Source organism: Stigmatopora nigra, chromosome 15 (assembly GCF_051989575.1).
Source record: "Stigmatopora nigra isolate UIUO_SnigA chromosome 15, RoL_Snig_1.1, whole genome shotgun sequence".
In the NCBI taxonomy this organism is placed as follows: domain Eukaryota; kingdom Metazoa; phylum Chordata; class Actinopteri; order Syngnathiformes; family Syngnathidae; genus Stigmatopora; species Stigmatopora nigra.
In genome coordinates this window covers 12,778,443-12,799,411 of record NC_135522.1, presented here as the reverse complement: position 1 = coordinate 12,799,411, position 20,969 = coordinate 12,778,443, and the positions used below count along the sequence as shown (strand labels likewise).

General features: G+C 40.6%; 1 protein-coding gene across 5 annotated transcripts in view; it reads left to right on the top strand.

Annotated features, from left to right (window-relative positions):
• Nucleotides 1–20,517, top strand: part of ube2z (ubiquitin-conjugating enzyme E2Z) — a 56,676-nt gene extending 36,159 nt beyond the window's left edge. For 4 of the 5 annotated variants that reach the window (XM_077733907.1, XM_077733910.1, XM_077733908.1 and 1 more), the window contains 4 exons: nucleotides 6,224–6,335; nucleotides 17,044–17,156; nucleotides 17,254–17,344; nucleotides 19,849–20,517. In XM_077733907.1, coding sequence (XP_077590033.1) covers nucleotides 6,224–6,335; nucleotides 17,044–17,156; nucleotides 17,254–17,344; nucleotides 19,849–20,025 — 493 coding nt within the window. In that variant the 3' untranslated portion in view covers nucleotides 20,026–20,517. The remainder of the gene's footprint in view (nucleotides 1–6,223; nucleotides 6,336–17,043; nucleotides 17,157–17,253; nucleotides 17,345–19,848) is intronic. The other variant, XM_077733911.1, reaches the window with a different exon arrangement.
• Nucleotides 20,518–20,969: the final 452 nt, after the last annotated feature.

Below are 20,969 nucleotides of genomic sequence, written 5' to 3'. Positions count from 1 at the left end.
AGGGGGGACACACCAGGTCAAGAGAGACACTAAAGCCCCTTTCCCATGCTCAGGAGTGGGACACGAGCATTGACCTCAACCGGCAGCTCCGATTCGCCATGGAGAGCATCAGTACATCACTCCGCCCAGACATTGTGGTATGGTCCTCCAAGCCAGTGCACCTCATAGAAATAACAGCATCATCAACAACAACAACAACAACAGCATCATCAGAGGAAAGGATTGAGGCTGCTTTCAAGCGCAAGAAAGGCCAAATAATTGGAGCTAGAAGCTGAGTGCCAAGAAATTGGCTGAAAGTGCAGTCAAGGTTGGCTGCCGAGACTATGTTCGGCTGTCAACAACACACCTTCTGATGGATGCAGGAGTGACAGGAGTCAACCCGAGAAGGCCATAAAAGCTGGCAGAGAAGACATAGAAAGGCAGTTTGGCTCTGGCTGAGGAGGAAGGACAGGAGTTCGGTAAACAACAGCCCCAACAACGCCTGCAGGAGCCAACAGTTATCAGCTGCAGGGGGTGACAGGGAGACGTCTCTGTCGCTGCTCCGAGTCTAGGAGATGTTCCGGGATTAAAGGAGCGAAAAATCAACGAAACATGGTTCGTGGCTGATGACCTTGCATCTCTCCCGTCGGCACTGGAGAAGGTGCGACAGACAGAAATGCGAAGCAGGAAAAAAAAAACATCACCTGTACTTCAACAGTGCGAAAGATTGGATGCACAGCTCTTTTCATGTCTGCTGGTTGGTCGGCAACTCTAAGGGTCGTACCAGTGCTTCCTCTCTTTGCTCCAGATGAGGACCCAGTCTCCTGCATCCACTGTTGGTCTATTTGCTGTTAAGAAGCACAATCTCCTTCTGCTAACTTAAATATGATGTGCTTCTCCAAACATTTCCCAACATAGGTTAATTTGCCTCGTTATCTAATTCCCATTGCGTAATCCATAATGCCAGTGTATGGTAGATAAAAAAAATGTTGGAAAATTTCAAACCAGTGGAACAATACATCTACAATGAATAGACAATACTTCTTCCCTTCACTGTCATTTAATTTGATAATTTCCATAGAGTCTTTAAAATAGACATTGATTTGGGGGATTAACCAGGCCTTTGCATTTATTTCCCTGAGGTTTATACCGAGCACAGATCAAACAATCCCTTCAAAAAGATTTATGTTTAGAAAACAAATAAACCTAAAGTTGTATAGTGGCACTGCACCCAGCCCAAAACCAGCATTGTTGAGACATGAGACTTCCCATGAGTCAATATAGCAAGCCCCTCCCCCAAGAAAGCTTATCGACAAATTTGATTTTTTCCTCAGTGCTCCCAAAATCCCCATTTTGCAGAGCATCTTATTTGTTCATCCACACCATAAGTTTAAAATTTGGACTTTGCTGCTGCATTTTCATTGAAGTTTAATTCAATGAAGTATTTCTGCCATACTATGGCGCTACCATCCTTGAAAAGGGCTTATTGGCAATTTCAGAAATCGATTCCAAATTCCCAAACCTTTTCCACCTCAATATCCGATCGACTGATCACCGTATTTAGTCGCAAATAAGCCGCACGGATGATGATGATGACGACGACGATTGATGATGACGATGATGATTGATGATGTAGGCTTTGTCTTCATCGACTCGACAAAAGGCCAATTGTCATTATATCATACATATAAACCGCACCTTGAAAATTTCCTTGAAATGTTTTGAAATTTACAATTTCTCAAGTATAAGCCACCCCACTGATTCCCAATTTTCACCTCCATTTTCTTGGTTTTAATATAGAGGCAAAATATGTTCCTTCGAAGATACAATCTGAAGAAAAAGCATCATAAGTGGTATTTCTGAGATACTGTATGAATCAAAAGCTTAGCTTAGCATTGCCTCATCTACCCAGATACTCAGAGAGTGAGACGAAGGTAAACAGATGATTCTTCAGCGTCTTTTATATAAAATCCAAGTAATTGATTATGTTGAGCAATCTTTTTTAACAACACATTCCAGTGAACTTTGATGAAGAATGAATCAAACGTTGGCGGGGCTCTCTACTAAAGACTACAACTATAGGACCCCAAGCTGTCCGCCTAGGTTCCTGAACGAAAAGAACGATATAACCGGCTTTTCAATGAAAACAATGGAAAACATAGGACATTTATATCAATCAAAGTGGAACTTTGTTTAATTTCAAAATCAAGGCTACTCGCGTCTGGCTAGTCAAAGCTCGTTTAACTAGGTTTACATGTCAGTGCCCTAGTTAAGATGGATGCGATAGATTTGGAGACAAAACTGCAGCCATTAGTCGCGACAGTAAGTAAGCAGGAGCAACTACCATGCCAGTGTCTCTGACTAACCCATTGTTTGCCAGTAATGCAATAATGGGTAACACCATGACACATTGAAAACACCCACACACAAACTAACATGTTTACCGTTTGTATAAATTTTAACCTTATGCTATTAGCTGTTTGTGCATCAAAATGGGGTGATAATAGTTCTCCCTCAAAAAATTTAGTTGCGGTCAATATATTGTACCCGTGTGTGACGCACACCCGTGTGTGACGCACACCCATATTTTGTGACTTAAAATTGGAATAACTAATTTTTTTAAAGTTTTTCTCTGGGGGCGGCCTGGTGTGTGACGCATACCCATATTTTGTGACTTAAAATTGGAATAACTAATTTTTTAAAAGTTTTTCTCTGGGGGCGGCCTGGTGGACGAGTGGTTAGCACATTGGCCTCACAGCTCTGGGTTCCAGGGTTCAAATCCAGGTCACGTCCACCTGTGTGGAGTTTGTATGTTCTCATCGGGCCTGCTTGGGTTTCCTCCGGGTACTCCGGTTTCCTCCCCCGGCTGGCCACTGATTCACTGATACACTGATTCCCCTGCCCTTGTCAACCTTGGGTACCCAGGTGCGTAGCCGAAGTCCTCATTAGAAGGATGCTGCTGATTTCTCCTCGCTCTGCCCTTCGATGCCGCCTGATGCCGCCTCATTGACTGTAGAACTTGCTTGCTGGGCATACACAATGATGAGTGGAGGGGTCAGGACTGCCACGGCTGTTGGAGATGTAGGTTGTTACAGTCGCGCCATGTTAGCATGGCGCGACCGGGGAAAGTCAAACCCATTTGTGGGAACGTAGGAAGAAACGGGAAGGGCTGATCTCATGCTGGTAGGTTTTAATAACTCAAACAAAGTTTACTAAACAACAAGGGCTTGAATATCCCAAAAGTAACAGAACCGAAGCATCTAGAATTATACCATGTAGCGCCGTATGCTATGTCACGGCGTGGCGCGCAGGAGGTTACATCATGGACGTGCGCAGTCCATCCGACAGTGACTACCATTTCCGTCGCACTTAAATACACACATCAGCATGTAATCAAGGATTGTTTTCAGGTGGTGAAATGACGTCAAGCCAGGACGGGCAAACGAGCAGCTCCTGACAGAGTTGGTGTTTCCGTGGTTGGCTAGAGTTCTTCGGCTGAGGCTAGAACTCCTCTCTTGTTCTTGGTGGACAGTTCCTCAAGCTGCAGCTACTTTCCTTTGCAGTTTGTTGTCTTGGTCCTTCAGCCGTTGTTCATTCCGTCTGTATTTTTTGACGGCATACTCCAACGCATGCTCACAGAACTCTTGCTTTGACTTTGACGCTAGTCCACCAACACCCTCCAGTCTGCTTCTCACTGGAGTGGCCATGGCTCGTTCTGAATAGATTCATCATAAGAGGACTTGTCAACAACCTCTTCTGTTTCTTGTTTCCACCTTTTGAACTACCAACTGATGTATCTGGCGGGGTTTTCCATATTGGTGATCAGGTGTCTTTTCAGGGCTCTGGAATCAATCATAATTGGATATTCCCTCATCAATGTTGCCCACAAGTCCATATTGTTGGTATTCCCAGAACTCTTGATCACATTGCTTTGATGTCGCCCACTGCCAGTATTTTGCCGTCTTCTTTTAACAATACATTTTAAACACTTATTTTCTACATAAACCTAAGTTCCTACGTTTACGAAGCGTTTTGTTATGTTTAATGCCTTAATTCTTCTTTGCCTGTCGTCTGGCAAAGACACACACTCCCACGCGCATGTACTCAGAGACTTGCGCACAGACGGCAGCCCCTAACATTTTTTACTTGAAGTACACATTGACACTCACAATATTTGAGTCTGTTCTCCTAGCGACTGTATGACTGATTTCTCAAGCACAAGCTGGTTTGAACACTCATACATGGGTTACCTTTCGGAACAAAAGATCTCGGGTATTCCCATGAGAAAACCGACTAGGGGTGACTGCCGCGGGCCAGCTGCCCTCTTTAGTAATCGTTTCCTTCCTTCCTTCCTTCCTTCCAATGAGATTCCAATCAGCTGACTAACAGCTGGACTCGAGTCTTTTTTATAAAATACACAGAAAGCCTTTTTGGTCAAGTGAGCTCTTCCCTCCTATATTTTTCAACGCAAGTCCTTTTTCACCTGGGAATTTACAATTATAATTATTACAATTAGAACTACAGGTTTGATACCAGCCACTCACACATGCACCGCATGGCCAATCAACTGGTAAGAAATCTTACCCTTTTTCGGCCGTAGTTCCGTAATATGGTGCGCGCGGAGCAGTCAGCATACAATGCCTCTCTGGCTCACGGTTCCGTCACACAAATTATTGGAGTTTGAAGAAAATGCACACTATGCCCCAGTTCCAGACAGGAGGCATCTGGGCCGGCATCTTTTATAGGCAGAACACAGTACAGTGAAAACATGGACAGCTGCTCTCTTTCGTCATCGTCTTGGCCAAAACACAATGTCCAATATCTTTCTTGGTCAGTCAGCCAGATGTTTGCTCACATAAACACATGATATTATCAAGACTATCGGGCGCCACAATATTCCACAATAGTATCATTAATTCAGGTCTACAACTTCTCAAATGTGTCCAAACCACTGAACGCAGCACTTCTGTGATAATAGAATTTAAGCAATAAAACATTTTCTGATAATTAAACCCACCAGACGAAACCGAAAGGATGTAAATAAATGCTGATGCAAAGGCTGTCTTAAGGCTAAAGTTACTTTTGGAGTCTGCCAATCAATCAGTAAAGATGCTAAAAGGCTAAAGAAACATTTTATTGCTTTTGCTTCATGGCTTGACGTGGTCTGTACATTACAAGGCTTTTGTCTTCACCAGCAATCAATTAGGTTATTAAATATGATTTACTTGTAGTAGATAGGGTTAAACTATTGTTCTCTGTATTTTCAAACCTCCTTCACTCATCAAACCACGCATGCACTCACGAAGCTTCATTCACTTGTACCTCTACTTACAAAATTAATCGGTTCAAGAAGTGGTTTTACCACTTGAATCTTTTGTAGATACATGCTTTCCATGTAAAAGCACAAATTTGTTCCAGTGTCCCCAATAATACTAACTAAACGCATTAGAAAAGATTATTCCTATGTTTTATGAAATATGTGAGAAACATACAAAAAGAGGAATAAACTTAAGGAAATTATCAAGTCATCAAAATAAATAAACATTTATTGTTTTTTGTAAAGGTGACTGCGTAAGTGAGAGAGGAGGAGGCAAACATTGGACAACTGACAAAACATGCCAACACACAACATAACAACTTTAAATTATGAATTTAAAGGAATTTAACTGTCTTGGGTTCCATTAAGAAAAATAAAAAAATAATATTACATTAATCACTCTAGAAAAACTGTTGAAATCCATGACGACAAACGGTGGTCAAAGGCACACCAAAAGTGTCAGCTGGGGCACTGTTAATTGGAGGCCAGCGAGGTGTTGGAGAGTAATTCTATCATGCCCAATTGAAAATAAAATCTAAGACATTAGAAGTTTATTTACATTTTGTATGTTTGATTGTTTTTTTTTAACCACAACTTTTTTTCTCCCAGAATATGTTTTGTACCTTGAATTTTGTCTGTATCCTAATAGAAAAAAATCCCATTGAGGCGTTTTGTAACCTGTAGATTTGTTCATAAGTAGAGATTTTGAGGTTGAGGTGTGTATTGTTGTTTTTCTTCTGTCCATCCTGCCGTATCTGTATTGTCTTACTGCACAAAATTACTTTTTGCTAGATCATCAAAACACTTTCAAAAATACATTTACCTTGCTGCACTCTGAAACTCTTAATTTATATTATATCCTTATATTATATTTTAGATTTTCATAAAGATAATGACTTGATAATGCATATATGCATTCTTGTGCAGAACATGGACAGGACCAGCGTGGAGTCCTGCTCAAAGCATCTCCTCTGTCCTCATATCAATTCAATCTTTGATGACAGAGAAACCTTATCACAATGAACCAGGATTTGAACAGGTAAACTCTGTAGACTGTTTTCATTTCAATTCATTATTTTTTTTTATCAACTTGGGATACTTTACTGAATAATAAACCAAAAAACGGATATTACAGAGTTCTATTTCCATTTTAATGTTGGCTTGAAAGCCAGAATTAGTTACTGGACGAGAAGTTGCGGAAGCTAGGCTTTTTAATGCGCTGCACCCTTGCTTCATTGCTATGATGACCAACATTTGTTGTTGTTTATTCCAAGAAATGTAATAGTTTTATCGTAAAGAGGGGTTAATAAATCGTGTTGGAACCCCAACATGAATTTAGCTGATATATATCCGTTTGACCAAGCGGTGAGCTGACTGGATATATCCGATGTTAATGGGGCCAAAGATCCATCCAGGTCCAGCACACTCTCACTCGTTTTGTCTCCAGTTTGAACGTGTATGGTAAAATCTCCACAGAATCATGTTCTTCAGGACTCACTTTTTTTTCTACCAAATATTTATTTTTGTCTTGTGGCATGATGAAGACAACCAGTCTCGATTCTTTCCATGGAGTCTCTAGGAACTCTGCAATTTAAAACACCTGTTAACTCCCTATTTCTAATGGTTCACTGCGTGTTAATTCCCATATAAGAACTCCAGTAGAAAAGCCACTTGTTCAAAGCCAAAGAGTTATTAACTTGACAGAGGAGTAATAGAATTACCAAAACTCTGCCTTCTAAGCATTATTAGACAAGTTGAAAACAAACCGAAGAGTTCTCGGATTGGTCAGCAGTCCATTAAGGGTCATACATGTACAATCATGTTGCTAAACCTTCAAAATCTTTTGTGTTCCGACAGGGTGTTGCCTGTACATAGACAAATTTTAAAAGGAAGTCATGTGAGCAGTACAACCAGGAAGTGTGTCTGTAGCGGTCTAGTTTTCACTAGTCTCTGGGTGCAATAATAGCATGAGATACACATTGCGCAGGTATCAAGGCTGATATTGTATGATTGACCGCAAGACCTTCGATCAGCCTAAACAACGATCTGGATGTGCTGAGGGTGAACACTACAAACACGTTTCAAGGCTCCTTGTGTCGGGCCAGTTCGAGCATGTTTAACTCGGTAAGATGGCAGCGCCCTATGTAAGATGGCGGCACCCTGAGCGACCAATGGCAGGCAGTGAGTGAGTTTTATGCAATTTATGGTTTATTTTTTGAATGATCCAAGATGGCGGCAAAGGGGAGGAGGGGCACTTTGCATGTACATACACAAGGAATGATGCTGCAACAATCCATCCCATCCTGTCCGAAATCTGCCAACATTATCCCTGTCCCTAAAAAGCCAACCATTGACAGCTTGATCTGATCATTGACCTGTTGCACTGTTGCCTTCGATCATGAAGTGCTTTGAAAAGTTGGTCGCCCGCCATGTCAGGGATACAATCCCTGCCTCAGTTGATCCTCACCAGTTTGCCTATAGACCGAATAGGTCCACCGAGGACGCCATCACCGTAGCTCTACACACGGCACTGAGCCACCTGGAGCACCATGGTAACTACCTGAGGATGATTTTCATTGACAATAGCTCAGCTTTCAACATTATAATACTGGGCATTCTGGCTGACAAACTCTCCCACTTTGGACTATCCTTCATAACCAACCGTCCACAAACTGTTAGACTTGGTACCTCTCTTCCTCCATTACACTGAGCACTGGCTCCCCCCAAGGCTGTGCAATGAGTCCTCTCCTGTACTCCCTGTACACATGCGATTGTACACAGACCCACCAGTCTAACTCCATCATCAAATTTGCCGATGACACCACTGTGGTCGGACTCATCTCAGGAGGGGATGAGTCAGCCTACAGAGATGAGGTCAACAAACTGTCTTTGTGATGTCTGGTGAACAATCTCACACTAAAACTAAAGAAATAATCCTGGACTTTCGCAAACGCAGCACAGATCTGGCCCCACTCCTCATGAATGGAGTATGCGTAGACAGGGCCCCTGGGCGTCCGCATCACGGACAAGCTCTCCTGGTCTTACCAACGCCACGGCAGTGGTGAAGAAGGACCTGAAGCGACTCTTTTTCCTGAGGGTACTCAGGAGGAACAACGTGGACACTAAGCTTCTAGTAACCTTCTACAGACCCACTGTGGAGAGCATCCTGGCATACTGCATTACAGTGTGGTACGCTGGAAGCACGGCAGCAGACAGAAAGGCCTTTGAGAGGGTGATCAACACTGGCCAGAAAATAATCGGCTGCTCTCTGCCTTCACTGGATGACATTGCCAGCCCTCGTAAATTAAACAGTACTTGGATATTAAACAGTACTTGGATATCAAACAGTACTTGGTCATTAAACAGTACTAAGATATTAAACAGAACTAAGATATTAAATGGTACTTTGACATTAACCTCTCTCATGAACCAACAGTAGATATTTAGATATGAAACTCTTGTTGAGAGCTGTTTTCAACAGTACTTACTCTCTGTCACCATTTTACTGGCGACCAAAAGACCGAGGACCAACTGGGACCAAACGTCAGGCGAGCAAACGTCAGGCGAGCAAACGTCCGGGCGACCAAACGTCCGGGCGACCAAACGTCCGGGCGACCAAACGTCCGGGCGACCAAACTTCCGGGCGACCAAATGTCCGGTGACCAAACGTCCGGCCAGGGCTTTGGTTACTTTCCAGGTACTCCATCTGGGCCAGCAACCTTCCTGGTGTTCACAGACCGCAATACCAGTCTACCTTACTGTTCCCGGAACTTCAGTGTATTGCTGCAGGGTGGTGGTGGGGGTGTTGAGACTGTGTCTTATTTGTCAGTCTCAAAGCGGGCAAAGAAACGGTTCAGTTCTTCCGCTAGTGAGGCATCTGCGTTAACAGACATTATTGTTATTGTAGTTGGTTATATGTCGTATTCCCTGCCACATCTTCTTTGGGTTATTTTCTGTGAAGTGCTCCTCAATTGTCTTAGTACATGCTGGCTTGGCCTTTTTAATGCCTCTTCAGCTCTGCTCTGGCAGTACTATATTTTATCTTGTCCCCTGATCTGAAAGTGGTGTTACGGCATTTGATGAGCGCCTGTGTCTCATTGGTTATCCAGGCTTTTTAGTTAGGAAAAACCTGTATACGTTTATTTATAGTGACTTTGTCAATGCAGATTTTGATGTAGCAAAGTAAAGTGCCCGGTTGTCATGGAGGTTGTCTCGTTCGAAAAGTTCCCAATTGGTGCAGGAAAAACAGTCCTGCAGCTGAGAAAAAGCGTATTGGGCCAAGTTTTTTTATTAACTTTATTTGTGATCTTGTTAGCCTCCGGAGTGGAGTGTAAGCGGGGGTGAGAGATAGGCAGATCTGATCCAGCTAGGTAAGGGTGGGAAGTGGCTTTATAAGCATTTTCGATGTTAGCATAGACATGGTCAAGAGTTTTGTCTTCTGTGGTATTACATTTTACGTATTGAATAAATCAGTCTTTAAACACGCTTTGTTGAAGTCACCAGGGAAAATAAAGACTCCATCGGGGTGGTCAAGCTGTTGTTTGTTTACAGCCGTTAGCAGGAGGTTAAGTGCCGTGTTAACAATCCCATTCGGAGGTATATAGATAACCGTTACCATGACGACCGTTAGCTCTATCGGAAATAATAGGGCCTACATTGGATTGCCAATAGCTCTAAATCCGGGGACAGTGAGTGTCAATGATCCTATTGTCACGACATCAATCATTGTGTATAAACATGCAAAGTCCTCCTTTGCCTGTTAATTCTTTTGAACGATCGTTACGAAAAAGCGTTCGGCTAGCTAGTGACACCGCGGCGTCGGGATATGCGGGTGTAGCTACGTTTCCGTGATGAAAATAATGTTACAGTTCCTAACAAAGCTGTTGGTAGCAATTCAAAGTTCCAACCCATCCATTTTGTGGGTGATGGATCGGGCGTTGGTCATAAAGATACTAGGAAGCGGTGCTCGGTGTGGTTGTTGTTTTAGTTAAGCAGCAAAGCCCGCCCGGCATCCACGCTTTCGCTTCCTCTTTCTTCGCCGTCTTCGATGTACTTTGAGTGAGCTGGCTATTATTGGGGTAGACCTGCCAACTGGCTTAATAATTGTTTGTTCATGTCGAGCCAATGTGGCCAAACTGGTTTTACAAGTGTTTGTTACGACAGTGGAATGTAAGATAGGCCAACTAGCTGGCCTTGCAATTGTTTGTTCGCACCACGAATTGTAAGATAGCTAACTAGCTGGCCTTGCAATTGTTTCCTTGTATTGTGGAATATAAAGTTATGTTTACATAAACTCTGTCTGACATCACTGTCTTAGAAATATTACCCTATAGTTCCTATATAAAGACTGACCTAGTGTTGAGTCAGAGAGAATTGCGAGGAAGGCAGGCTGTGAGAGGCTAACAGCTGTTGGAGCATTCTCCAACCATCCTGCAGTCCGGTAATAAACCTATTTCCTATTTAAATTGATCTCACTCGTTCTTAGCCTGCTCCTGAAGTTGTATTTTCAGACCTATCACTATCCATGGAGATCCCGGAGGTCTCAAGATTTCCTCGGGGATATCGCAGGTCTGTTGGTAGTATGTTGTGAAATCGGATATATCGCATCTCCTTCCGATAGTGATTAAATCTTGGCAAATGTAGGATAACGACCGACACCAAACTGGAGAGCATAAAGCTGCTGCGTCAGTCAGTGCGCACCGCCTTTTTGTCAAATCATACATACAAACGATCAAGCAGAATAGGACAATTCTACACTACACTGCATTCCAAATTATTATGCAAAATTTATTTAAGTGCCATTAGGTCAAATTGTTCTACAATGGAGGAGATATGCAAAGAACCTACTGCCACCTACACTCATGAAATGCATACTGCATTGGCAAATAGGAAAGTTAATGAAATTCAACTTAACCACATGTATGAGGATTTCCCCACACAAAACATTCATGTAAATGTGGAATTAAAGTCAAGTAATACCTTGACATACGAGTGCCCCGACATACGAGCAATTTGAGATACGGGTAAAATTTCAAGCAAGTATTTGTCTTAAGATAGGAGACACATTTTAACATACGAGCATATAGCGAATGCGTGAGGCTGCTCATAAGAACATCATGGGCACTGTCTTTCCCCTCAACTCCCTCGTGTACGAGCCCTGGGGGAGCGTTGCATTTGTGCGTTGTTTTTTTTTCCCGTTAGTGATGAATGCCTGAGCTTGCTCGCCACTATGAGAGGAGTACTACTTCCTGGGCAAGTTAGGAAGTGGTCGTGTGTTATCCTACTGTGAGGACATTTGTGTGCATCATTTTCGGAATATTTTGAAGGGAAGACAAAAGCAAATAACACTGGATAGGTTCCTTTTATAAACCTGCTGAAAGTCATGGTGGAGGCTGGGCAAATGGAGCCAACCCAGCAGAAGAACTTTTTTTTTACCTTTAAAACAAAATTGGAATTAAGTTTAGTGTAAAGTTAAATTAAATTTATTTTTGAGTGTGTCTGCATCGTAATCCAACTTCATTTAAATTATTTTACGGGTTACGAGCGTGTTGCTGTGCAAAAAGTGTCTCCTCTCTCTGTCCTTCTTTCTTTCCCCTCTGCGAAATCTGTCTAATTTTAGTACCATTAAATGCATTGTAGTGCTAATAAACCATAGTTATTTGTTAGTTTGTTAAAAGATGGCAAATTAGAACAGATAAAAATGTTTTTCCAAACCAATATCCTGTTTTGGGTGTTTTTCAGAGGGTTGTGTTAGACTAAACTATTTCACCTGACTCCAATTCCTTAACTCTGTAGTCTCCAGTCTAACAATGGAGCGTGTTCAGCATCGGAGGAGACAAACCAGGGTTGAGCGAGTTTATCCACAGATGGTTTATTCCATTCATATTGATTCATACAGAGCTCCGGGTCTCCCTCCCATAGAATAAGCCCGCTGAGTGTTGATGTCCTAAAGCGGAGGATGGAAAAGACATTGTCCAAACCCGGGTTTGCCCAGTTATAGTCCAACAAAAATGCATATTCATTCGCTGATTAATAATGAGATGTGGGCTGGTCCAGGGCTGCTGTGAGGGGGGTTTCTCTGGGCTCCACATCTTCCAGCCTTGAATCCACATCATCCAGACCTCTGTCCCCGCTGGTCCTATAAAGTCCCGACCCTCTGCCCTGCTCTTTGTTCCTCTGCCCTTTGAAGTCCTCCATCTGGTCTCTTATCAGTGTGAATCCCACCTTGAAATAAGAATCTCAGGAAGAGCCTTTTGTTAACATTGTAGTCGAGGAGTCTCGGACCCATCCTTCTGTTCATATTGTAATTGAATTGAGAACAGGAGCTGAACCCTTCAGTGGCGATACTAAAACAAGACCGCCACAAAAAGAATGAGTAAAATGTGATATCAAAATGAAACAGCTATACTAAAAAGAATGAGTAAAATATGTCAAATTCTTCAGTTGGAACGAACTAATTTGTTTTTAGTTCATTTCTATCGAAACCATTTAATTGAGTTATGAGTAAATCAACATACAAACTCAGTCCCGGAGCAAATTATGCTCATATCTCGAGGTACCACTGTATCTTTTCTCTATTTTGAAATAATTGACCGTATATGATATCACACCACCACTTGCCAACAAGGAGTAGTACATACGCTATCCCCACTGACTACCGGGAAAAAAAAACATGCAAAAAAAAAATGCTAAAATGCAACACTCCTCCCAGTGCTCGTAGAGACATTACACGAGGGAGTTGCGACCAGAGAGACATTACATGAGGCAGTTGCGACCAGAAAGACAGTGCCCATAATGTTCTTATGAACAGCCTCTCGCATCCGCTGTATGCTCGTATATCTAAATGTGTGTCGTATCTCAAGATGAATATTTGCCCCAAATTTTACTTGTATCTCAAATTGCTTGTATGTCAGGGCACTCGCATGTCGAGGTATCACTGTAAAGATAAAACGCTAAACAAAAAGTAAGTAGACCGGCCACGCACACAGGTGGTATTCCATTTACTCTCTTTCTTACAGTGGAAAATGACAGCTGAAATCTCTGATTTTCTTTTTATACCCTTGTCTTAAACCATGATGTTGAACAATCTTTGTTTTCAGGTCATTTGACAGTTGTTTAGAGGCTCCCATGTTGCCTCTCTTCAGAGAAGATGCAAAGAGTTATTAGTGCTATATATTCACCAAAAGCCTAAATTTATGCACTTGCCTACTTCTGTTTAAGTAATTATTGCTCCGTTTCTGTAAACATTATGAACTTCATTTTACAGTGGTACCTCGAAATACGAGCTTAATTCGTTCTGGGATTGACCTTGTATGTCGATATTCTCGTAACTCGAACGAACATTTCGTAAAAAACATGTAAAAAGCACTGTAAAAAACATGATGAAATAAATTAAACAAAAACGTAAATATCACTGAGTGGAAAGCATTAGCAAGTCGTTGGAGCTGTACATCAGAGCCGAGAAATGAACTAGAAACAAAGTAATTTGTTCCAACCCTCTGAAAAACAAAAACAAGATATTGGATTAGATTTTTTTTATTTCTTCTAATTCGCCATCTATTAACAAAGTAACGCATAACTAGTGGTCTAATAGTAATAAAATGTGTTTAATACTATATTAAAATTGGACAGATTTTGCGGAGGGAGAGACAGATGGACAGAGAGAAGGGGTGGGGCTTTCCACGGCAACGTACGCGTAAGAGAACAAACAAATTTAAATGAACTTGGATTAAAATATTCAGACACACTCAAACATACGTTTAATGTAACTTCACACAAAACTGAATTCTAATTTTTTTTTATTTTATTTTTTTACCTTTGTTCTCCGGGTTGACTCCACCCGGACTTTCAGCGGGAGTTTTTAAAACGAAAAAGATGTCCTCACAATACGATAACGCGGTCATGGTGCCTCTTTTCTACAAAATTCGAAAACTTCTTGCTTCGCTAGCATGTCTTTGGTATCCTTTGTAGCCAGGCGGTCCCCCTCTACCACCTCCTCTTCGCTACTGAGTTCCCGCAACACCTCCAAATGTTCACTCTCCTGCGGTCGTTTAAATCCTGTGTTATCAGTTCTTCGTGGTGTTCGGCGATTAGGTCATTCACATCTGCCACGTTAACCTCCAGCCCCAAGGAATTTCCAAGTGAAACGATATCATCCATAACGAAGAGCAAGCTTTATGACACGTAATCCACTCATATTTTTCAATTATTTCATGCTTAATATTGATTGTTGACGTTCGCCTTTTCTTTGCACAACTTCATTCTACCGGTGTGTTTTGGATCCATTGTTGTTCACTTTGTATTATGCATCGAATAACGGGGAAAAAACGGAAAAATGCAACGCTCCCCCCAGAGCTCGTATATATATATTTTATTTACAAAAGAGATCCTGCAAAAAGAGTAGTGTGCTACAAAGATTAACAGCCTCTCATGTCTTGTGTTAAGCACTTAAAAAACATACAAATGCAGTGCGGCACATGTTTTCTCTCACACACACGCACGTAAAGTTCGAAAATGTATTGCTACAAAGAGGGCAGCTTTCGCCCATGGGAGAACAGGCTTTTGCCGCCATCTGGCGAACAAATGCGGGTGCCACATCTACCATTATAACGGCCACGGAGGGAACTATTTCAGCAGCGCAGGGCACCTTTTCATTTGCTTTATTTTTTTAAAGACATTAATAAATCATTTTAATTTACTTTAATTTTTGGATGTTTTCCTCACATCTTTCCTACAAAATGGGGACACTATGACCAATTTTAAAGCCTTTAGTTTGTAATTGTTTGAGAATGATGGAACGAATTAGAGAATTTACATGTAAAGTACATCTCTACTCACAAAATTTTCAGGTTGCGAAAAAAGTTCTGGAACCAATTAATTCCGTAAGTAGAGGTCATTTTAAGCTTTTCCAAAATTCACTCTTACCGGTACCTGTGCGTGTTTCCTTTATCCTTAACTTCTTCCGGCGTTCACGTGACGTGCGCAGAGTATGCTCTGGCTCTGTGGCTCTGCCACCAATTGCAATTACATTACAGCACCTCTGTTTTACCCATAATTGCTCATTTATTTTATGACATGTATTCCTTCATTCAGTATCCACACATCGTTTTAGTATACATTTTTTTCCAGTGGAAATTTCGACCCAAACCCGAAGTAATGATTGATATTTAAGGGTTCAGGATCAAAACTTTATATCTATACTCCACTCTACTGGGCTCTCATTGGCTGTCTCACAACAACTCTCCATGTTTCTTTGAGCGCCGTTGTCTGCTTAAACGTATTCTTGCAAGAAGCTGTTGCCGAGTGCCTTCGATGGGCTGGCAGCAACTCTAAACGTTTCAAGATTCTCTTGTGGTTTTTACACCGATGTTCTTCGTTGTGAGCTTGAAGTTTTGCTTGGAGGAAGCTGTGGCCTCCTGGAGTAGCAGAGTAGTATGTCAGAATAGTTCAGGACTTGTATGACAGTGGTACTATAAGAGTAAATCCTTTTATCTTCACTGTTCTGCCTGGGATTTTCTCCTTTACACATCTGTTTATTCTGTGCTCTTCTTGATCATATTAATTCCTCACTTTTCTACAAGAGCCTCTACCTAATCCATACTACTATCTTCTACTATAGTTTGGATTGCATAACTTTATTCACCCCATATTTGGGAAATTTCACCGTGACAGTAGCAAAAAGGGAGGTAATGCAGATACAAAAAAAAAAAAAAAGACACAGTTACAAGTTAGACCGTACAGTCTCCCGGCACTTTTGTCCAGCTCCGAATCCCCAGCGGTATTGAGGTGTTGCTCCTTCTGCTGCGTATTTTAACAGCTAGTCCCATGTGTATGACGACATAGGCTGAATGGTTCCAAAAAGAAGTAGCAGAAAGCAGAAAGAAGCCTGACTAACAGAACAAAGAAAGTTGTATAAATATTAAAGTAAAAAGTATTAAGTACAAAGTAAAGTAAAAAACGAAGGTATTAAGATATATTAAAACTGATGAGCAAATGGCGAGCTTTGGCGGACTATTACTGCAACGGTTACAATTCCTATTAATCATAATAGCAATGTTATGTTTTGGATGTGTTTTAGGTAAACATGAAGCCAAAATGAACGACTAATTACTCTGAATATTTTACGTCAACTTTGCTTTTTTTGACCACATAAAACGTGTTCAAGTGTTTAATTAAATAAGGGTTCGGAGTATGAAACAAAAAATCTCAATACAAAAATCAGCCAGATCATGTTTTTTTTAATGTGCTGCTGGTTAAGATTTTTTTTCTGTAGGTAAAGCCCTGATATAAATTGTCAATTACTCATAAATTATTTTAACAAAAATGTACCAGTTTTTCTATTAACCAAAAATGTAGCACCACCAATTTAAAAAAAAAGTATTATATGAATCACAGTTTATTCAAAGAGAAAACTTAGAATTTCCACATTTTGATTAATGGCAGAATTGAAGAAACTTTTGTAGCATACTGCCACCCACAGTAAAAATGATTAAATGCAGATTGGAAGAAACAATTAGTAGATACTGCCATCTACTGTACAAGAGCGTCGCACCCATTCCTCAACCTTGATTTTGACTCGCAAAATATTTTACGACAATAATCGTTATTTGAAATTAGTTCAGGATGTGTAAAAAAAACTCCCAGCCTTAAACGTTGTCGCAGACCGCCCCTAGAAATTTACTGTACTGTAAGTTTTTACTAGCACCACATTTTATGTTACATCCTGACCATTTGTCCTTAACTTTCAGGAGCGTCATCCTGGGGATAATAAGAACTACAATGAGTGTATCCGTCATGAAACTATGAGAGTTGCTGTGTGTGACATGTTGGAAGGCAAAATTCCCTGTCCTGAAGCCTTGTGGCAAGACTATTTGATTTCCCTTCTCTTTTGTGCTTCTTTTCTATGCTCTTGTCATTTTACAATCTGACCCTTGCATGTCGATGTGTGCTTATTTAAGGAGTGTGATGGAGAAGTCTTTTCTACAATATTATGATTTTTATGAAGGAATTTGCAAAGAGAGGCTGCATCTCCAAGGACAGAAATTGAAGGTGAAAACTTTTATTCATTAAACGATGTCACAATATAAGGTATAATTTCATTAAGAAATACTTAAAAGTGACTCTAGATTTACTCTGACAGTTAAGGCACACATAACCCATTTTCACAGCATATATGAATCATCTGCTTCTACAAGCTAAGCCCACATTTTCACAGAATAGGCATTTATTAGAAGACAGACATTAATTCATTAATTTTCCATACTGCTTATCCTCAGAGGGGTCATGGGAAGTTCCGGAGGCATTTCCTGTCAAACTACGGGTACTACAGGTGGGGGGACTTGAATTGGTCCCCAAACAATGGCAGGGCAAAGGAGATAGACAATGCTCACACTCATACCTAGGGGTAATTTAGAGTGGTCAACCAGCCAACCATACACATTTTTAGGAAATGAGACAAAACCAGAGTACTCAGAAAAAACCCACACAAGCATGGGGAGAGCATTCAAACTCTGCACAGGAAGGTCCAGACCTGGGATTGAACCCTCGAACTCAGAACATTGAGGCTGACGAACTAACCACTCACCCACCAGGTATCTGCACGCTGGGTCTCTGTTTCTAAAAGGACAAGCATAGACAGGGTCAGGATGATTCTACAGTCGTACATCTAATTAGAAAATGAATTGGTTCCAGAACTTTTTGTAACTTGACTATTTCTTAAGTATAGAATTACTTTATATGTAAATTATGTAATTCCTTCTATGGTCCTCAGAAAAATAGCAACTAAACCCTTTAACAATGATCAAAGTCTCCCACTTTTGTTTGACATATGTACACAACAAAAAAAATGAAAGAAAATGATATTAAAATCCTTTATTCATGTATAATAAAATCAATAACAATCATGCAAAAAAAATGTTCCATTCGTGCATTGGTCCATTACAGTAAGGCGGAAGCTAATGCTAGCACATGAACATATGCGCATAAACACACCGCTAAACAACTTCAAATTCAAAACAACTTAGCATTAAATAGAACTGCAAAGGACTAACGGAGTCTTTCCATCTCGTCGTCCAGTACAGAGAAGCTATGCCAAGGAGTTGTCTCTTTTAATACTTCCTTCTGCTTCAATACCATAGCGATCCTCGGTGATGTGTACGGCCCATCATATTGTCTTACAATATCAGTCAACCGCACGTTTCCCTCTTATCTTCTGTTTTTTGATTAATAACAGGGGCCATTTATTCACTTCATTCACTCCAATAATTTTAAATAGAAAACGGTGAAGACAAACCGCGGTCAGGAGAGTTGTTCTTTTGAAAGGCTCTAACCGAAAGTAAAACTGGCCACAATAATGTTACCAGGACATTTTAAAAATAGATTAACAATAGAGGAAATAAATTTACATTCGGGGGGATTTCGTACCTTGAATAATGTTTTGTATGTTGGGGATTATCAATGGGTTTCGGAACCTGAACATTTCATATCCGAGGGCATTCGTAAGTAAAGGTACGACTGTACTCCGTTTGGTCTATTTTTTACATGGCGGTCAAATTCAGCCAAAAAAAATAGTTTTAGTACAATGTGAAGTTAGCACACAAACACATGCACGTAAACATACATCTAAACAAATTCAAATTATGGATTCACTATAACTTAGCCATAAATAGACCTCCAAAGCTGTAACACACTCCTTCTCGTCGTTCAGTACCGACAGGCCTTGCCAAGAAGTCGTAACTTTCAATACTTCCTTCTGCTTCAATAGCGTAGCAATGCTAATAGGTGGGTTACTTCTGGATATCCTTGCAAGATCAGTCACTCGAACAGCACTTTCTTATTTTCTGTTTTTCCTCGCTGAATAACACGGTCCGTTTATTAATTTCATTCGCACCAATAATTTTAAATAAAGAACGCTGACGATAATTAGTTGTCAAAAGAGATGTGTTGTGAGTATCAATGCCACCTATTGCTAAGCAAATCTATTTTAAAATTACGAAAGGAAATGGTATTCTTCCTAAAACCATGATACCATGACGTTGGGCGGTGACTACCTCCTACTGGCTGACCGAAGGTAAGTGAGGAGTCAGTCGGAGGTATGTGATCCGTTTTTTTTCTTTCTCTGTTGGCATCTGCGAGGTAAACTTTGGGTGTGCTCGAGAGGTAATCTATCACGGTGGAATGCCAACGAGTCTGAAATTATCGCTTATTTGGGCCTTTTGCCGGGAATCCGCACCTGGTGGAGAACCACTACCAATTTTGTCATACGCAGCTGAGTATAATGACAATTAGGCTTTTGTCGAGTCATTGACGATGACAAAGCCTTTGTCCGATTATTATTATTATTTCACATGATACAAACGTCACAATGTAGTTTTTTAATTGAATACCTTTATTTAATACATTATGCAAGTATGAGTTTTCATGCATCACTAAGTCCACAAATAACAACAAACAAACAGAAAAATAAATCATCAATAAATACAAATTAAAGAATTTGCTTATTCAATTTGATTATTGATTAATCCTGTTTGTATATCCTCTGCAAACCCATTCAGGACCCATTTGGAGAAAAGCGTGGCCGTTTTGACTATCAACGCCTGCAGATTCGTCTCGGCACCATTCATAAAGGAATAAGGGAAAAACTTGCAATGTGTGATCCCAATGACGATTCTGACTCTGAAACCAGCTCCTCAGAGATGGACCCTGAGAGCCAGGGTAGCATCCGCCCATGACGCTCTAAAACACAGATAATGAAAAGATTGCATTTTTGATTGAAGATACAAATGTGAATGTTTAATAAATTTCATCACCAATTTATGGTTTCAGGGGTGGCATGGGGGCTTATAATCTTTTATTCTAGAATGTGATTGCTAAGAATACTGAACACTATTCAGGAGACAAACACTAGCTTTACTTTTTCCTATAGCTGTGTATTTATGCTACTTTTATAGCAAACCAGCTGCTATTTTCATCTGTTTTAACTGGAAAAGTCTGTAAAGCTATATAATTCATTTTGAGATTAAAAAATATTTTTGTGCTTGTAGAAAAAAAGTTGAATGGCATACCATTTAAAAAGAAATTAATGAAAATTAGTTAATTAAATGGCACATTATCATTTGTGATATGTTCCTCATATCTCTAGGTGAGTAAATAATGGCAGTAGGTCCCTAACTCATTGGATGTGGGTATTACATTCGTTTGGTAATAAATCATTTCAAAAGTAATTTGAGAATTTGTTCAACCTCAGTCAAGAAACTTCACTGTTACAAAATAGTTTTTGTTATTGTAATGATTTTTTTGGCAGTTTTTAGTACAGAGACACATTCATTGCATTAACTTTAATTCATTCTTTTTGCATCACTTGGGTTATGGGGGTACTGGAGACTAAACCAGCTAACTATGGGGGGTGTGTAGGGTACACGCTGTACTGGTTTTGGCAAGTCGTAGGGCACGCATGGACAATTCACAACCATTAACATATCTAAGGAAATTCTGGAGCATTAACTCAGCCTCCCACACAAGTTGATGGCATGTAGGAGGAAACCGGAGTATGTATCCTAAGAAATCTCATGACAAAGCTCATGCTTTTATTCCCCAGGGGATATAAGAATAGTACGTGTTTTCTTTAGTCCTAATTATGTCCTTTAATTCAGCCAAAAGTCAAACATTCTGGTAT